Genomic DNA, 19,789 nt, shown 5'->3' with positions numbered 1-19,789 from the left:
TGACCTATCACACTGCAGAAGAACACCTGGAGACAAATCATGTGCTCAGAGCACTTACGCAGACAGAGGTGTCATAATTTAGTGCTGTCCTCTCTACAAACAAGATAGAGCGGGAAACAAAGACACTGTGCGGTACCAAGTGGCATTTCTCTTGACGTGCCTCAAAGAGTGGAGAAATTCATATTTTCTCATATCGCTATGAAATCTCTCTGCTTGCCTGAACTTTGCTCCTGGCAATACTTTACAATGCAGCATAAAGTGAAAACTAAATAAATAAATAAATAAGACACCCTGAGCGTATAACTCACACACTTTTGGAAAATAGGAAACAAACTGTGCATATCTATTAAATTATATTTTGCAAGGAAGATATTAGGAGGTAACATTGTGCTTTAGGGCCTACCAATGTTCCTGTTAACATTGACTTACAGTCACAACTATGGATGGTCTTTCGGATTCCGCGGAAATAAAATTTCAGCATTTCTGATCAGAATTTCTAATTGGAACTCGGAAAAAAATGTATTTCTGCATATATACGACATTACCACAACTCAGTAATTTTAGCCCAATCACAGAACTCAGAAGTATTGGACCAATCAGAGAATGCAGAGTCAACTTGGGAATATTTGGCCAATCAGGGAATGCAAACAATTACCCAAAAAAAAATACTCTGGAAATCGGAAATTGGATTTCTGCGGGGAATACCGCATTACTACAACTCTGTAATTTTAACCTAATCACAGAACTTGGAAGCACTGGACCAGCCAGAGAATGCAGAGTCAACTCGGAAGTGCTTGGCCAATGAAAGAATGAAAAAAATGCCCCAAAAGAGGACAACTCGGAAATCCAGAAATCAGAAATCCACGGAATCGGTAATCAGCATTGGCAGAAATCGGAATTTCCACGGAATTGGAAATCAGCATTTCCAACAGGTGCGTAACTAATAATCACAGGGCCCCCCTGCAAAACTTTGGATGGGGCCCCCTCCATTAACACCCTCCAACCAACCCTGGCAGCCTGACCCCACTAACCCTCCAAATGTTATTCATTTGACTAGTGCACACTTGAATGTGTTTTCCCCATGCAGATAAAAACAGACAGCTTATTACACTCAACTTATTACACTCACTCTGACTGTCCCTGATGGAGCAAAACCGGATCTTTAGACTTCTGAAACATCACTAAAGTACACATCACTTGGGGAGGGGTAGAGAGGTTGGGGGCTGGGCGCTGTACTCTGAATAGGGACTGTCTACAAATCTTTTTCTACTTGATTTCTTATCAGTGGCTGAGCAGATGCAGTCATTAGAACAATTGTGCAGAGAGCAGAATGTTTTTTCTCTCCTTTCCCTTAGTTGTCAGTTTCTCAGGTCGGGGCCCTCTGTGGCTTCTGGGCCCCCCTGCGGCTGCATCCCTTGCAGGGCTTATTGTTACGCCCCTGATTTCCAACCACCCCTTGTTACAACTTAGGGCCCGTTTCCAGTAGACGCGTTGCTATGCAGAAAGCGCTCCATATCGCAATGCAAGGAAACTGCAACCAATTCACGTCAATGGAGTAGTTTCCACTGCCGTGAGTTTACCTACGTGATCCGGCACGATGCAACGCAGAGGAAATTATGGATAGCATGCTACAGTTTTCTGCAGCACGCATCTGAGTCCCCATACCCGCCGACGGGAAGCCGTATGACGCCGCATCCGGTTGTACGGAAGACAAGTGGAAGTACCTGCGGAGGGATGCGGCAACCGCCTCGCATCCTAAACTCTACTGGAAACGGGCCCTTAGTTCTGCTTTAACAAATAACCCATCCTCCACTCAGATCAGATGAAAATGCTGCAGGGGTAAACAAAACAAAAAAAACCTATTTTTTTTCTTTATCCAAAAGTTTTTATTGAAGTTTTTCAAATATAAAAATGTATAATCAAACAATTTTGTTTGTAACACTTATTTCCAATTTGTTGAGATGGAGTGGCTTATTGCAAAGTAAAGTAGGACATTAGAAAATAACCATCATTCACAACAAAAGTTTCAATAGATTTCGTACAAATTCATTACGAGAACCCAGACACTGACAACAAATAACAAAATTATCGTTGACCGAAGATTTCAACCCTAGGAGCAAGAGGAAAGCTGCAAGATGTCGCTGGATGCTCTGTAAGGGCCCTTTCACACTAGAGGGCTTTTTCGGCGTTTTAACGCCACGGCCAAAGTGGGTGTTTTCCAAGGTAGAATGAAAGTCCATAGACTTTCATTTTACCTTTCACATCTAACACCGCGTTTTGGAGCGTTGCGTTTCAACGCTCCCAGGTGCTTTTTCTGGGCCTACCGCGGCGTTTCTTATTACAATTGATATGATGTATTGGCGTTAAAACGCCTTGAAAACGCCTGCAGCCAAAACGCAGCGTTTTAGCCTTTTTACCGCTGCCTGTAGTGTGAAAGAGCCCTAAGTATTTGAAAGCCTGCAAAACCCCCTAAAACAAAGCCACCGTTATCCCTCAGGGATGCTGGTTAGTTGAGACTTCCAGTTGCCTAAGTTCTAGATAACAGGAACTTTGCTGTACCTACTTCCGCTCCTACTGCAAAGTGTTGTTTGGAATTGGAACACACGCCTATTTTCTTTGCAAACAACGCTGACATCGCTCGATAAGGTTACATTTTTGTTGCTCAATGGCATAAATTCACAAAGCATTACCGCATGTAGAAAACAGACAATTTTACCGAAATTTGATCTAATGTAAATTTCTAAAGGCTGCTCCCGCATGGCAAGCTGAAACTACCAGCCAGGGAGGTAAATTACTGATTTGTGCAGTAAATAACTCAACACATGTCAGTTAGGAGTTGACACATTTATGAGGTAGTGGGTCTACAGGTGCACATTAGTTCATCATACCGTAGGGAAATGTCTTCCTAAATATTTGCTGACGATTCAAGGAAGCAATGGATGTGCCTTGACAAGATCAGTATTTTCAGTGTGAAAAAGAAAATGTCTAATTTGGAAGTTTAGAAAGAAGAATTGTGCAGGTGGAATACCACTTTCATCTCCCGGAATGATTTGATGTGAGAATTACATAAGATATGATTAAGGTACAAGATGCCTAAGTGAATCCACAGAGACAGTTGTAAATTGTCTATAGCATGCAGTAACACTACAAATGGAATCTGTAAGGGGAATCCATATGCACTAGAAGTGGTAGGATTAATGAAGTGTTGCCATGATGAGATTGTTGCTTGAAATGTGGGGAAAGGATGAAATAGGGTTTCTTGGTCTAGTAATGTGGATAATAGGAATGTGGGAAAGGGGGTGTCTATAATTTGCTGCTACATTTGAGTCATTTTCTGCACCCACTATGCACTAGAAATATTGTTACATGCCTGATAATAGGTCTCTTAACAATAGAGCCTACCATGTTTTTGGGGAATGGTAAGCAGATTATGGGTAAGTCTTTAAAGGGACTCCGAGCTCAGCGAAAAAAGTAAAGTTGTACTCACCAGGGTCTTTCTCCAGCCCAGTGCTGGTCGGGAGGTCCCACGCCGGCGTCCTGGCTCCTCTCCTTCACCCCGCTCCGGTATGGCTGACAGGCCGCAGCCCGGGCGACACTCGGTGGAGTGTCGGGCTGCAGCTTCCGCGTATGACGCGGATTAAGTCACACGCCGGCCGCCTCGCGTCATCACGGCGGCCGGCGTGAAAGTACTGCGCATGCGCGCTTTAATCGCGCATGCGCAGTACTTTCACGCCGGCCGCCGTGATGACGCGAGGCGGCCGGCGTGTGACGTAATCCGCGTCATACGCGGAAGCTGCAGCCCGACACTCCACCGAGTGTCGCCCGGGCTGCGGCCTGTCAGCCATACCGGAGCGGGGTGAAGGAGAGGAGCCAGGACGCCGGCGTGGGACCTCCCGACCAGCACTGGGCTGGAGAAAGACCCTGGTGAGTACAACTTTACTTTTTTCGCTGAGCTCGGAGTCCCTTTAACCTCTTAAAATAAACTGAAGAATCATTTCCATAAAGATGTTTTTCTTAATAGGGATTAGAGATAAGAGAATGGAATAAATATTTTAGACAGTGTTTGCATCTGTAAAACTGCTAGTTTCACCGTACAAGTTAATTCAAATGTAAAGATCATCAGAGGGGTAAGTGGGACTGTGTGTGTATGCGTGCATGTGTGTTATAGGATGGGTTTTTTTCTTTGGTGATTCTTGTAAGGGCCAAAAATGCCTAGGTGAGGAGTAGGGAGTGACCGGGAGCCCAATGGTGCAGTATCGCCAGGTATAGGGATTAGGGAGGATAGAATTATATAAATATATATTAAAAAAGGTGGGTTGCAGAGGCCTGCAGGGAATTAACCTTCCCTGCTCGGTACTCCAGGTCCTGCTGGATACTGGATGGTCGCTCTCCTGTAGTACGATATACTTTCCAGAAAAACTGCAAAGCTATTACCTCCAAAGGAGGTCTGACTGGTGATGGGTAGGATAGAGGCACCCAATGTGTGTTCTATTTTATTATTTTTAAATACAAATAAAAAAATTATATAATAAAAATAGAGGTAATTGCATACCTCTCTAGAAGATATAGACACCAGTTCAACTGGAAAAAAACGTTTTTATATAAAAAACAATCTGACAATACATTTCACCGGTCGTGGCCCGCTTCCTCAGGTCAATACAAAATGCCTTGATAGCATAGGGGATAGAGGGTAGGCGCGCGCGTGTGTGTGTGTGTGTGTGTGTGTGTGTGTGTGTGTGTGTGTGTGTGTGTGTGTGTGTGTGTGTGTGTGCGCGTGCGTGTGTGTGTGTGTGTGTTTGTGTGTGTGTGTGTGTGTGTGTGTGTATGTAAGTGTCAGTTTGTACATATCTATGGATCCAGCCAAAAGATAAAACCGCAAATATTGCAAATATTGTATAGAGGATTTAGTCCAGCGAAACAGGAGACTAAATTTCAGTTTTTTTTTTTTTTTTTTATTTGGTCTCCATATGAGTTTATTCCCAATAAAGGTGACTTGTTTTAGTTTAATTTTAGTTTAACTGCAAATCTATTTAACTTCCTTGTGATATGTAGTTAAAGCGGATCCGAAAAGAAAAACTAACTATAACAAGTAACTTGTCTATACAGTATATCTAATCTAAAGTTTAGATAATTTACACAGCATATCTAGTTGCAAACAGCTACAAAAGTCCATGATTATTTATACCTGTGATACAATGAGGGCAGCCATGTTCTGTCTGTCACATTGTCACAGGCTGAGGGCTGGAGATGGTATCAGCTTGCCTGTGTGTAAAGTCAGTCCCCTCTCCTCCTCGTTCCTCCCCTCTGCCTCTGAAATCAATGGCTAGTAACCTCCTCCTCCTCCTGCCCAGTGTGAGCTCCCATAAGCCCTTGCTACAGTGCCAAGGCACAAAAGGAGTTGTGGGCAAGACTTGTTTAGTTTATAAGGAATTAGAGTATTAAAACAAAACAAAAAAAGTATTGGGCTTGAGAAATGCCCTATAAACGATACAAACGGAACACAATTATGCAATGAGTAAAAGTTTATCTCGGATCCACTTTAAGAAGATAATTTAGTAATCAAGCTGCCTGTGAACACTTTTATTTCAGTGTCTACAGCTTGAAGTATATTATAAGTTATGTGTTTATTTTCCCATTTTGCATTTGTAAAGCATTTAATTTTAGTTGAAACATAATAATGTCATGGGGCTAGCTGGGAAAGGCAATATGAAATATCTTTTGATGTTGTAAGGTGTTAAAATAACTGTATGCTGGATCATTGAGGGGAATGTACTATTATGAATTTCGCTTATGTGCCTTGAATCTTTTATTGTACTGCCTTTCTATTAATAAAAGATTACACAAAAAAACATAATAATGTAAATGGAGATGGGGATGGCTGTAAACATGTGGTAATGGTGTGGCAACCATGGGCATAGCAATCGCCCCTGCGACCCCTGCCATTGCAGGGGGGCCCCTCCACCTCCCTCTCCCCAAGTGCAGCCAATTAGAAAAGAAACCTCCTCATTCACTGACGAAAACCATGTGTAGGAGCGTGTGTAATTATTTCCTGCTTCCAGAGGCTGCTTCACAGCAGAACACTCTCTGCTGCCATTTGCCGACTCCCAATCCCATGGGGCTCGGGGACAAAGAGGCACCCATGCTATCCTTTTTGCAGGGATGCCCTACTAAGAATAGCTATGCCCCTGATGATTTGCACTATGCCCTGTGTTGGTGCATCATTCCTGAATTAGGGGGTGTTGAATGAGGAGTGTCCACTCCTTTTAAAGTGATATTCCCCACTTTACTAAAAATAATTGTCCCCTTGACAGCTCGCTTTGCTTGCTGGGCTGCAGGCTTAGTCCTTGCTTGTTCAGATGCCCGTTTATTCTAATTCTAGACTTGGACAGTGGACATTGCACACCAGACCACTGGCCACTTGCTGGGCTTCGGGTTGCCAGGTTAGTGCTGCTGGCAGCCAGGCACAATGGACACCCCTTGTTCAACACTTCCTACCTCAGGAATGGAGCATCACACCTGACTGGGGAATAGTGCAAATGAAAGCCACGATTCTTGGCTTTCAAACATACAGATTACCAAAGGGGAGTACATATCGTTTCAACAGAGGCAATCAAATCTGATAGATGGTATTATACAGAAGAATACAGTATAATACCCATGATCATGGCATCACTGTGCCATTGCCACTAACCTATCCCCATGCACAAAAGTAATCTACTCCACTTATTTCCCAGTAGCACAGCATTTCCATGATAATAATACCAGATTTATAGAGAGTCTGAAGCCAATTTTAAAATAAAAACAGATACTTACCTAAGGAAAGGGACGGCTCTGGGTCCTAATGAGGCTTTCCGCTCTCCTACGGGTGTTCTCCCCGGAGGCTCCCCTATTAGCAGTCCACAACCAATTTGGTTGTGGAATGCTCTCTTCTGGGTTGGGGAGACTTCGGCAGCTTTCAAAAGCACTCTGGCCTCCAAAGACGGCCGGGACACTCCATACTGCACACGCGGGAGCGCCCTCTCTGGCGCACTCGCACATGCACAGTACAGAGCTGCCAGTCTTTGGAAGCCCAAGCACTGCCGAAGTATGACAAAGTCTCCAGCGGAGACTCCCATGGAGCCTGAATGAGGACACCGGGAGGAGAATGGGAAGGCTCATTAGGACCAACAACCTTCCCTCTCCTTAAGTATCTTTTTTTTTATTTTAAAATTGGCAGATTCACTTTAAAGCCATCTCTATTCCCATCACCATTTGGATAGTATTTATATTGTGTATCGCTTCTGATTTGCATCTAAGTAATCAGGAAAGCATTTCAAAAGCAGGAGAAAAATACAGTCTGTGTTTGGAAAACAGAACACAATGCAATTCAAGCATCAGTTAAAACTCCAAAAGAAGATATCATTTAGCTTTCAAACTGCATGCAAAATCTTTACAACGTGCTTAAGAAAAGCATCAGTGCCAATGATGAACTAATTGCCACACAACATGACAAGTACATGAGTTGTGTAATTTGTGTAATAACATTAAAAATGAATCTGCCATTGTTGTTACTATAGCATTTAATCCCTTTAAGTCGTAAACCTACATAAGAGTTTTCAAACAATATTGTAGAAGTAATGCCAGTTAGGCTTTAATACTTTGGATAATGCGGGATGTTTTGAATCAGGATGACACCATTTGTTGGCTAACGTAAAATAAAATAAAAGGCCTACAGGAATCAAGTCCGGAGAAGGCTTGTTAGATAAAAGTGTACTTTTTTATTTTTAGTTAGCCAATAAATGATATCATCCTGATTCAAAGCTTCCTGCTCTTGCCGATGGCTAACATGGTACAATACTGTACTGGTATACTGTGGTTAAATGGCAGAATGTAGGAAAAGGTAGATTATATATTATCCTTTCTAATGGTGCCCATACATGGTACACTTTTTTCATTTTTTCAGATTAGATAATTTCGTTTGATTATTCAGTTACTTCGAATATAAAGATTTTCCAACACGTCTGATCGGACTTTTATAAAAAACAAAACGTGATAATCGTTCATTTTTCTTGATCATTTTTGTTTCTTCTTTGATCATTTTGGTCAAATAAATGGGAAAATCAAATGTTTTTATTGTACCGTGTATGGGCACCATACAGAATGCCAAAATGGAGCATTTGGTACATACTTCTAATGCCCTGCTCAATATGCAAACACGCAAAATGTTATTGGTTCCCTGTGCAGTACAGTGATGAATATGGCACCTGTGCATGTTGATGCTGTAATGGCTTGGACAACTTGTTCAAAGGAACATGAAGTGAGAGGAATACGGGCCCTGCCATCTTCATACTCCTACAAACAATGCCAGTTGTCTGATTATCATGCTGAGCTTTTGACTCACCGGTAAGTTGTTTTTGAGTCACATACCTGCAACAAGCATGCAATCAGTTGCATCAGACCAGAGTCAAAACATCAGATCTGGATGCTCATTCTGGACCACTGGCTTAAAGTATTAGAGGCAGAACATCAGCAGCAGGCAACTGAAGTCAGGCAACTGGCATTGTTCATAAGAGAATCAAGATGTCTGCCTCCGTAGTCCTCTAACTTCAAGCATACCTGAACTGAGAGGGATATGGAGAGTAACATATATCCTTTTAAACAATGCAGATTGCCTGATTGTCCTGCTGAATCTCTAATACTCTTAGCCGTAGACCCTGAACAAGCAAGCAGATCATGTATCTCTTACTGTAGCATGACTGGATTAGCCACATGCTTGTTTCAGTGATTCAGACAGTTCTGCAAGAAAAGAGATCAGCAGGACTGCCAGACAACCGATATTGTTTAAATGGAAATAAATATGACAGCCACCATATTCCTGTCAGATTAGGTGTCCTTTCAGGTTCCCTTTAAAGAGAAACTATGACCAAGAATTGACCTTCATCCCAATCAGTAGCTGGAACCCCCTTTCCCATGAGAAATATTTTCCTTTTCTCAAGCAGATCATTAGGGGGCTCTGTATGGCTAATATTGTGGTGAAACCCCTTCCACAGTGGGATGTCAGGACCATAGTCCTGCAGTTTTCTGTCTGTGAACCTCAATGCATTGTGGGAAATAACAGTTGTTTACAACTAGGTCCAACTGCCCAAAAATCAAGCAGCAGCTCCTTCCACTGACATCACCTGCCAGCAGTAAAAATGTCCCCATGTGGTAAATGTCAGAATGTAAATCAGGGAGAGGAAATATATCACAATGGGAAAACACTGACTGAATCATTATACATAATTATTGTAAAAATGAAGCACTGTTATTACATTATTTTCACTGGAGTTCCTCTTTAAGCCATTATCTGACACTGGGCCTATTGCTAGGCTCTGATTTAGGATATATTTCAGCTTAATATGTTTATCTTAACTCCAGATTATCAAATATGATGTTTGTCTTATGGAGTCATACCTTGAGTTTATCATAGATATTAAATAGATGTTAGCAAATAAAAGGAGTGTAGTCTGTTAAAGATTTTCAAGTGTCTATAGTGTATATTGCTTAATCATTCTGTACAAACACTCTAGATGATAGTATGTGCAATGACTCATATGGCTCCTCTTACAATAAAGAATAATACAGGGGCACAACTGCATGATATAATCCCATAATAAAGTTATTTCAAGTACCCATCTCACTTGCCTAAGGCAAGCCTGAACTAGACTTTCCTCCACTTACCTTAATGCAAAAAAATAAGCATACATAGAGGCGTCTGTTGAAAAGGGCAGTGAAACTAGCTGATAGAAGAATATCAGTACAGATACCAGTATTCTACTACTTCATATAGTAACATATCAGTAATTTACCAACATTTTACTATGACCTAACCCAATTCTCACACAGAACCCTCCCTCTGCCGATGCCTAACCCTAATATCCCCCTGATGGAGCCTAACCCTAATACCTCCCCTGGCGGTGCCCAACCTTAACCCTCCCCCCGGTGGTTCCTAATCTTAAGCCCCTACTGATGGGGCCTAACCTTAGCCCCTATCCCTGGTGGTGCCTACCTTAAACCCCCCTTGTTGGTGCCTTACCTTAACCCTCCCTACCGCAATAGTGCATTAACCCCCCCTTTCGCTAATGCAGAACACTATCATGCCCATCCGCATCCTGGTGAAAAGGGTGCCTGATAAAATAGCGGGTGCTGGGGCCTTCTGCTATGCAAACTGTCAGCCAGAACTTCAGAATTATCTCCCCTTGTCTCATGGAACTGCAACTGCCTATTTTGTTATTCCTTGATGCAGCAGGGGTTACTCTAAAGGTACGTACTTGGCGGATCAGCTCCTCTTTCGTGGGCAAGTACCCACAAAACGCGTTGCCAAGTGCTTATTAAAAGTTTGTTTTCTATGATACACATTTGTCATCTTTTGAGGTAAGCCACCTAATTTTTTTCTATTTTAGCTGTTCTTAACACAGTTTTATTACCCTTTGGGCACCTCTTCCCCCCCTTGTGTTACCCACCCTCCCTTGGGAGGGGTAATTTATTTGTTTAGGTGTTTACCACTTCTACAACCCTCTGGAATCTTTTACCTAGTGAGCGACCAAGTCCAGTTCATCTGGACACCAGAGTGAAGTTGGTCTGTGCATCTCCACCTGCCTTCAATGGTCGGTTGCCCATTTGCAGCCCTCTTTTGTGAGTACCACCATCTATTACATTATCCTATACATTGTTACTACACCATTGGGGCTCCCATTGTCTCTGTGTTCTTTTTTCACACCAGGGTGCTCTTTGATCACTCTACACATCCACATATGTCCAGGGATGCCGGCTGCTACACTTGTTCTTGCAGTGTAGCGTGCCTTCCTTAGTTACGCACACTGCTTACATAGTAATGTGTGTTCCTTTAAATGTTAGACGCTGCTGTGAAGTATTGTGACTGCTATACCTAACTAGAACGGCTGCTACTATGTTAATTAACATGGTTACTATGTTAATTACATAGTAACTATGTTAGTTAACATAGTCGCGGCCACTCTAGTGAAGTGTTATGGTTGCGATACTTCAAGGCAGCGGCAGCTTTTTAAGGAACACGCATTGCTGTGTAAGCAGCACGCGTAACGAAGGAAGGCGAGCTACACTGCAAGACCGAGCATAGCCTGAAGCCTTAAATTTAACATGCTGTGCTGTCTTGGAGCTCGCGCTACTATGTTTTGGGTGTTGATAAAGGGCAATGTAGTGTGCAGACATTGCATTACACAGAACACAAGTTCTAGCCTGTGGTGTGCCTCCTTTTGTTTCTGTATATGTTTAGCCAGTTTAAAGTGTCTAATTCGCTTTCATCAGTAGGTGTGAATAGACAGCAGGAGCTCTGCCTTGGCAGCTCTCCTCTTACAGTAAATGCTGAGGATTAACCCCATCAGAGCTACCTGCAAAGTTAAACCATGTTCTACACTTGAGTTTATTTAGGCTGTCCATACACTTTAAACAAGACAATAGACAAATTGTAAAGAAGACAAATGTGTCCATAAATTTGTGCTATCTATGCTTAATATTTTAGAGCAGAGAGGAAATTTTGAGTTTATTGTCACTTTAAGTCATATGTACTTGCCAGACTCAGGCTATTAGTTGCCTGCTGAAATCACTAAGTAAACAAATAAAGGTGGCTGCTAAGCCCCATAACAATAATTTGTTCTGATATGGTTATAGCTATGCTCCTAGAAGAAAAAAAAAGGTTTTTAGCCTAAATATTCCAACACAGCCTTTTCCCCTTGACAGCATTAATTTAAGAAAACCTGAAGCGAAACAACTTCTCAGATAGAATGGCAACGCCATTTGAGCCTGTAGAAATTGCTGTCAAAAGACAATAATCTTGCCATGGCTGTGGATACCTTTGATTACAGTGTAAGCAATCACAAAGCAATCTTTTTTTCATTGAAACTGATATGACTTGGCATCAATAGTTCCACACACTCCCACTCTACAAAGGGCAGCATAGGTATAGCTCCTTGCTGATACATAGTCCTCCTGGATGTGCTTTACCGTACTAGTTGTTATTTTATATTTATACTAATTCTATGCCTTATACAGTATAGGTGTGTGGTATATGCAAAACCACTGTGGCTGAAAGTACTAGAGCATACTAATTTCACTATTGCTGTGTTTCCCGGGTAAAAAAAGACAGTGTGTTATATTAATTTGTGCTTCAAAGGATGTGCTAGGGCTTATTTTTGGGGTATGTCTTATTTTCTTTGAGGGGTGTACGTTAGAAAATCAGACTAGGCGATCATGCTAGTGTATGGGGAGCTGTGCAGTCTCTTAGCACACCTGCCTAGTGGCTGCATACCCCTTTGCTCACCTGTAAATGGCTCCAGTATCCCACCATGATTGGCACCCATGCACTGTATGTTGGGTTGGCTCGTTTGTGACCATGCTGGGGAAGCATAAGCACATGCGCACACAATAGCATGACAAGAGGCGAGTGCAGTCACTTTGGAGCCATATACAGCACATGGATACTGGAGCCATTTACAGGAGGGGGACACAGCCACAAGGGACTGCACACCTCCCCATACACAAACATAGCATCCAATTTTCTATACAGTTAGGGCTTATGTTCGGGGGAAACATGGCAGTGCTGGTGAAGAGGAACCAAAACAGAAGTTTTTCAGTGGTATAATAACTATTTCTGAGTTTTTATGGACAATTGGCATGAATGCTGTCATGTAGGAGGTAATATGCCTATGATAATTCTGTAACCTGGCAGGTTCAGAATTAATATAAGAGACAAAGGAGCTGCACTGACAGCATGGGATATCAAATCAGGGAGGTCAGTGTGCAGGGCCGGATTTCTGGAAAGGCCATCAAGGCCCGGGCCTTGGGCAGCTACAGCCTAGGGGGGCGCCTGGACATGAAATAGGGATTTTGCTACATATGAATGAAAAAATCTGCAAAGGGGAGCAACACATGAAAAGAGAAGCTGATGTCATGGAATGGGAGGCGGAGCTGCTGCATTTGGAAGCGGAACCTCAATATACTTGTTCCTAGGGGCAAAAAAAAGTATAAATCTGGGCTTGTCAGTGTGACAGCCAATGACTTAAAGAACAACTGAGCCAGGGAAAAATATTTGACTTTTACTTAACTGGGGCTTCTTCCAGACCCCCATAGTTTATGAAGTCTCTGTCACAGAGTCCTCCAGGTACCCTCTGTTTTGCTGCTGTCACCCTAAGTAAAGTCCACATCTGTCTGAATCGCAGACTACGACAAACATGCCTCCTCGATAGTGCTTTTGTGGTCGGGAGTGTTCTGTCTTTCAAGCCTGATAGAGGAGGCTTGCGACGTGGATAGTGGACAAATTGTAAACTTAAAGAGAAACTCCGACCAAGAATTGAACTTTATCCCAATTAGTAGCTGATACCCCCTTTTACATGAGAAATCTATTCCTTTTCACAAACAGACCATCAGGGGGCACTGTATGGCTGATATTGTGGTGAAACCCCTCCCACAAAGAAATTCTGAGTACGTACTCTTGGCAGTTTCCTGTCTGTGAACCCTGTTGCATTGTGGGAAATAGCTGTTTACAGCTGTTTCCAACTGCCAAAACAGCAAGCAGCAGCTACATCACCTGCCAGAAGTAAAAATGTCACCATGCGATAAATGTCAAAATATAAAGCAGAGAGCATTGTTGCATTGTGTGAAATAACAGCTGGTTTAAGTGCCAAAAAAGCAAGCAGCATCTCCTTCCAAGACATCACCTGCCAACAGTAAAAATGTCACCATGTGATAAATGTCAGAATGTAAATCAGGGAGAGGAAAGATTTTACAATGGGCAAACACTGACTAAATCATTTATACATAATTATTGTAAATATGAAGCACTTTTTTTATTACATTATTTTCACTGGAGTTCCTCATTAAGATGGGGTGACAGAGGATCAATGGAGGAGATCTGGATGACTCCAATGACCTCAGCTACTGTAGGGGGCGGCTGGAAGAAGCCCCAGGTAAGAAAAGTCATCCTTTTTCCTATGCCTGCAGCATGGGCAGAAGTCCCCGACTGACGAGACTTAGCCAGTCAGTTACTGGGGCTGAATGCGGCTGAACGGAGGCACGCGGGAGGACGGCAAGGGATTCAGACATGCTTATGGGGCTGGAGGAAGCTGCCGGTAAGTATCAAATCTTTCTTTTTTAATGTCTCTAATACACTTTAAAGGGCACCTGTGAGAAAATAAAAAGTAAAAGTTAGATACACACCTCAGCAGAGAGAAGCCTCTGGATAGAAAATAGGCTTCTCCCAGCCACTGGATAAAAAATATAGAAAATAGGCTCCTCCTATCCTCCTCAACTACCCCAATCTAGCTCTGGGACCCGCTGATAATATTTAACAGGAGCTCCTTGAATATGTTCTCGTGGCCGCATTACTGTCCATGTACATGCATGCACAACCGTAATACTGCACAGATTATAGTATGGTTCGAGCCTGCACAGTTGCATGAAAAAACAGGCACAGATTTTTCCTCCAGATGCTTTCCACTACTTACAGTGGGTTGCAAAAGTATTCAGCCCCCTTGAAGTTTTCCACATTTTGTCACATTACTGCCACAAACACGCATCAATTTTTATTGGAATTCCAGGTGAAAGACCAATACAAAGTGGTGTACATGTGAGAAGTGGATCGAAAATCATACATCATTCCAAATTTTTTTTACAAATAAATAACTGCAAAGTGGGGTGTGCGTAATTATTCGGCCCCCTGAGTCAATACTTTGTAGAACCACCTTTTGCTGCAATTACAGCTGCCAGTCTTTTAGAGTATGTCTCTACCAGCTTTGCACATCTAGAGACTGAAATCCTTGCCCATTCTTCTTTGCAAAACAGCTCCAGCTCAGTCAGATTAGATGGACAACATTTGTGAACAGCAGTTTTCAGATCTTGCCACAGATTCTCGATTGGATTTAGATCTGGACTTTGACTGGGCAATTCTAACACATAGATATGTTTTGTTTTAAACCATTCCATTGTTGCCCTGGCTTTATGTTTAGGGTCATTGTCCTGCTGGAAGGTGAACCTCCGCCCCAGTCTCAAGTCTTTTGTAGTCTCCAAGAGGTTTTCTTCCAAGTTTGCCCTGTATTTGGCTCCATTTACCTTTCCATCAACTCTGACCAGTTTCCTTGTCCCTGCTGAAGAGATGCACCCCCCGAGCATGATGCTGCCACCACCATATTTGACAGTGGGGATGGTGTGTTCAGAGTGATGTGCAGTGTTTTCTGCCACACATAGCGTTTTGCATTTTGGCCAAAAAGTTCAATTTTGGTCTCATCTGACCAGAGCACCTTCTTCCACATGTTTGCTGTGTCCCCCACATGGCTTGTAGCAAATTGCAAACGGGACTTCTTATGCTTTCTGTTAACAATGCCTTTCTTCTTGCCACTCTTCCATAAAGGCCAACTTTGTACAGTGCATGACTAATAGTTGTCCTATGGACAGATTCCCCCACCTGAGCTGTAGATCTCTGCAGCTCGTCCAGAGTCACCATGGACCTCTTGACTGCATTTCTGATCAGTGCTCTCCTTGTTTGGCCTGTGATTTTAGGTGGACTGCCTTGTCTTGGTAGGTTTACAGTTGTGCCATACTCCTTCCGTTACTGAATGATCGCTTGAATAGTGCTCTGTGGGATGTTCAAGGCTTTGGAAATCTTTTTGTAGCCTAAGCCTGCTTTACATTTCTAAATAACTTGATCCCTGACCTGTCTGGTGTCTTCTTTGGACTTCATGGTGTTGTTGCTCCCAATAATATCTTAGACAACCTCTGAGGCCCTCACAGAGCAGCTGTATTTGTACTGACATTAGATAACACACAGGTGCACTCTATTTAGTCATTAGCACTCATCAGGCAATGTCTATAGACAACTGACTGCACTTAGATCAAAGGGGGTTGAATAATTATGCACACACCACTTTGCAGTTATTTATTTGTAAAAAAAATTTGGAATCATGTATGATTTTTGTTCCACTTCTCACGTGTACACCACTTTGTATTGGTCTTTCACGTGGAATTCCAATCAAATTGATTCATGTTTGTGGCAGTAATGTGACAAAATGTGGAAAACTTTAAGGGGGCCGAATACTTTTGCAACCCACTGTATGTAAGTATGAAACGTTTCCTCTTTTTTAGGTTTGTTTTAAACAGCATTCTAATACTGCTAAATGTAATCTTAGCTTGCTTGGAACCATGGATGCAGTAAACAGTTTGGTATGCAGTACTTCACAAAATTCTTATTTCCCTGTTCCCTGTTTGTTGTGATTGAAATTTTCCCCAGTGGTCTTCACACAACAGGAAGTTCAAGCAGATGAGGAAATGGGACAGCAATACAATCTTGGTGAAGGCTCTAACCCTTTACTACTCTATAAATCTAGTGATCATTTTTAAGCATTTTTAGATAGATAGATAGATAGATAGATAGATAGATAGATAGATTAACCACAAAAACCTAATTTGTGGTGAAAAAACAAGATATAGCTCATTTAGGTGTGAAAAGCAGTGATACAGTTATGATCAAATGAATGGAAGGAGTGCTGCAAGGCGAAAATGGCTCTTGATGGTAAGGGAGAAATAGCCTTTGGGGTAAACTAGTGAAACAGTGGGGGAGAGATTATGGTTAGACGTGATAAATGATGTTGACACTGTTGAAGGGAGAAGCTATGATGATGTACCAGGAAAAGGGTCAATGGTAGGGAAAGTTTTGTTTAGGCCTCAAGAAAGTGTTAAGCTTGAAGTGAACCTGAACTTCCTTAAGCCTTCTTGAGGCTGTTCAGCCCCTCACTGTCTCCCCGGGTGGCTCCTGTCCCCCGTTGTATGGCCGGGTAGCCTGTCCAATAGGGATGCTCGGTGGATTCCGCGGAAATCTAAATTCTGTGATTCCGGCCGGAATTGGGTCAATTCCGATTCCGGAGTTCGGAACGGAATTGCAATAGTTTTAAAACCGAATTCCGCAGAAAATTTTTAAATTCCGCGGAATTTTACGGAATTCAAATTTACTTACTCTCCTACCTAATTCCTCACTTCTCTTCCTCCCTCCTCCCAGAGGGAGGAGGGTCTCATCTTCCAGGGCATTGTGGTATTTCAAAAGCCAGCTTACATACCATGGCTGGGAATTGAACCCAGGCTAGGCTGGGAATTGAACCCAAGTCTCAGTGTGTGGTAGGTAACTCACTTAACCACTATACCATCACCAACACTACATGCTGAAGCCAGCCTAGCATGTACCATTATGATCAATCCAAGAGAAAAATTAGCTTGCTTAAGGATTTGTAGCATGTCAAAAGCCAACTCACATTGGCTGGGAGTAGAACCCAGGCTGGGCTGGGAATTGAACCCAGGTCTAAGTGTGTGGTAGGTAACTCACCTAACCACTGTACCAACACGACCAAAAAAAAACCTTTCACTACACTCAACTAATCATTCACCTCTCTCACTCTGTCAAACACTAAGTCTGCGGCCTGGTTGGCTCTGTCTAACTACTTTCACTCTCTCACAAATACACCTAGCTACTACTGCTAATATAGCTCACACCAATCTAATTCTCTCACACAGTCTTTAAAAAGACTTTTGGTTTATATACAGTCTTGAAAAAGACTATTGTTTTATGTAGAAACAACTAATATGAGTCTGTCTCTCCTCTCTCCAACACCAGACTGAGACCCACAAGCTTTCGTGCCTGTCACAGCTCTCTTATATACAAAATGGGTGGGATAGCTGATGATAGGAAGCTAGCAGCTGGTTACTAAAGTAGGATTGGTTGGTTTTTGTTAAGCCTCTAATTGGTGCAGAAATTCCATTTTTAATGCAGAAATCATCGTGTTTTAAGCTTCGGTGATGGGTCCATCCCTTCTGATTGGCTAATGCAGCTTTAAAACGCTTTTGTTTAAATTCTGACGGAATTCCGCATAGAAATTCCGCTATTTCCGCTTATTTCCGATTAGCGCTATAGCTTTTCTGTTCCGGCTCAACGGAACGGAATTGCCAATTTCCGACCGGTATCGCAGAAATCTCCATTCTGCGGAATCCGACGGGCATCCCTAGACAGGAGCCACTCGGGGAGACGGTGACGGACTGAGCGCCCTCAAGGGAGCTTAAAAGACAAATGCGAGGTGGAAAAAAAACCAAGATCTACTTACCGGGGGCTTCCTCCAGCCCCTGACAGCCTATCTGTCCCTCGCCGCAGCTCCGGTGCCCCGGGATTCCATCTGTTGCAGATGTCAACCCCGCCAGCCAGCGACTCGGCATCTTCTGCACCTGTTTGAATGCGCGGCTGCACCACTCACAATTGTGCTCATGAAGCCTGGTGCATTCTGTGCAGACGCAGTATTTCTGCACCTGCACAGAATGCTCCAGGCCATGTGGTGCAAAAGTGCAAAAATCTTCAACAGAGGGGTTTCAGGGACACTGGAGCTGCGGCTAGGGACAGATAGGCTGCTAGGGGCTGGAGGCAGTTTCAGGTTAGCAGATCTAGTAATCTTTTTTTTTACCTAGCATCTGTCCTTTAAAGAAACCCCAGGTAAATATGGTACCTGAGATGTCTTTCAATGCGGTGCACTTTAAGGGGGAGAATATGGTTGGGTATTAGGAAGGGGTTGACATTAGGCAGAGGTTAAGGTTAGGCATCAGGAAAGAGTTAACATGGGGTGGTAGGTTAGTGTTCGGCATCAGGAAAGGGGTTGACATTACATGGAAGTTAGGCAACGGTAAGGGGTTAATGAAATCTCAAAGCGGAACATTAGGGTTAGGCATTAGGAAAGCGAAGTTTAGGGTTAAGCATTAGAAAATGGTAAATGTCAGGGGGAGGGTCAGGCATCATGAAGGGAATTCAAAGTAAGGAGATCATTAAAGTTTAAGAGATTGATGGTGAAAATACAAAAAAAATGCTATGCAAACACATCAGGCAAATGGCTTCTTGATATTTTAAAGTATTTGAAATGCCGTAATTTTGTTGATACTCAGCACTAGATCGACCAGCTGTTAATCCACGTGTACCATGTATTGGTCTTTTTACTCACCAGTATCTGAAGACTGGTCTGGAAAATGATCCTGGATTCTTTGTAAGAGATGAAATGTGGACTCCAGAGTTTCTGTTGTTCTATTTAGCTTTTCACAGAAGGCTGTACTGAGATTGTGGAATAGTGGAATTAGTAGAAGCATGAGTTCTTCTAGGTGTCTACTTTCTTTAGAGGAAGGCTCATCCAGAACATCCTTCACTTGATCATTGAATTGCTTTATCTGTGTCAGAATCTGGAGCAGATGATGGATCTGTTCCTCAGCACTGGTTTGCCTAGAGGATAATGAATCCATTCTTGCTGTGAAATACTGTTCTGTGAGCACTTGGAGATAATCTGGCAGCAGTGAAACCTGCAATGTGATTTTGAACTAGGGTACTGTCTGTTTCAGTCATCCGTCCAGTGTAGCTCAGAGCTGCCAGTCATGAAGCTACTATTGACAGCAGGTCACCCCAGTAACAGAAAGGAGTGGCAGAAGCAGCACTGTACACAAAGATTACAGATAGCCAGAGAATTGTCCTCCTCTACACTAAATCATTTTACTGAATGACAGAAGCATTCTTCACAGTATTTACATTTATATTGCAACACAGAGAAGTCCTCAGCTGTAATCAAACAAGTAACTTCAGAGCCACAGAACCATGTTAATCTGGATGTATGGAAAGCCTTTGAAGTGAAGGTAGGGACAAAAAACCCTTCTCTTTCCCTTGTGTGTGGCTAGGAGGCTTTAGAACAACTATATTTTACTATCAGGAAATGCATAGACTTATATACCTGCT

At 42.7% G+C, this 19,789-nt stretch overlaps 1 protein-coding gene across 1 annotated transcript in view; it reads right to left on the bottom strand.

The window, feature by feature from the left end:
• The window catches only part of DTHD1 (death domain containing 1), a 146,673-nt gene extending 127,368 nt beyond the window's left edge, over positions 1 to 19,305 (bottom strand). Inside the window, exon 1 of the mRNA XM_068271847.1 lies at positions 19,014 to 19,305. Coding sequence (XP_068127948.1) covers positions 19,014 to 19,305 — 292 coding nt within the window. The remainder of the gene's footprint in view (positions 1 to 19,013) is intronic.
• Positions 19,306 to 19,789: the final 484 nt, after the last annotated feature.

This window comes from Hyperolius riggenbachi, chromosome 1 (genome assembly GCF_040937935.1).
Source record: "Hyperolius riggenbachi isolate aHypRig1 chromosome 1, aHypRig1.pri, whole genome shotgun sequence".
NCBI classification, from domain to species: Eukaryota; Metazoa; Chordata; class Amphibia; order Anura; family Hyperoliidae; genus Hyperolius; species Hyperolius riggenbachi.
The sequence above is the reverse complement of the archived record's forward strand: the minus strand, read 5'-3'. Positions and strand labels throughout refer to the sequence as shown.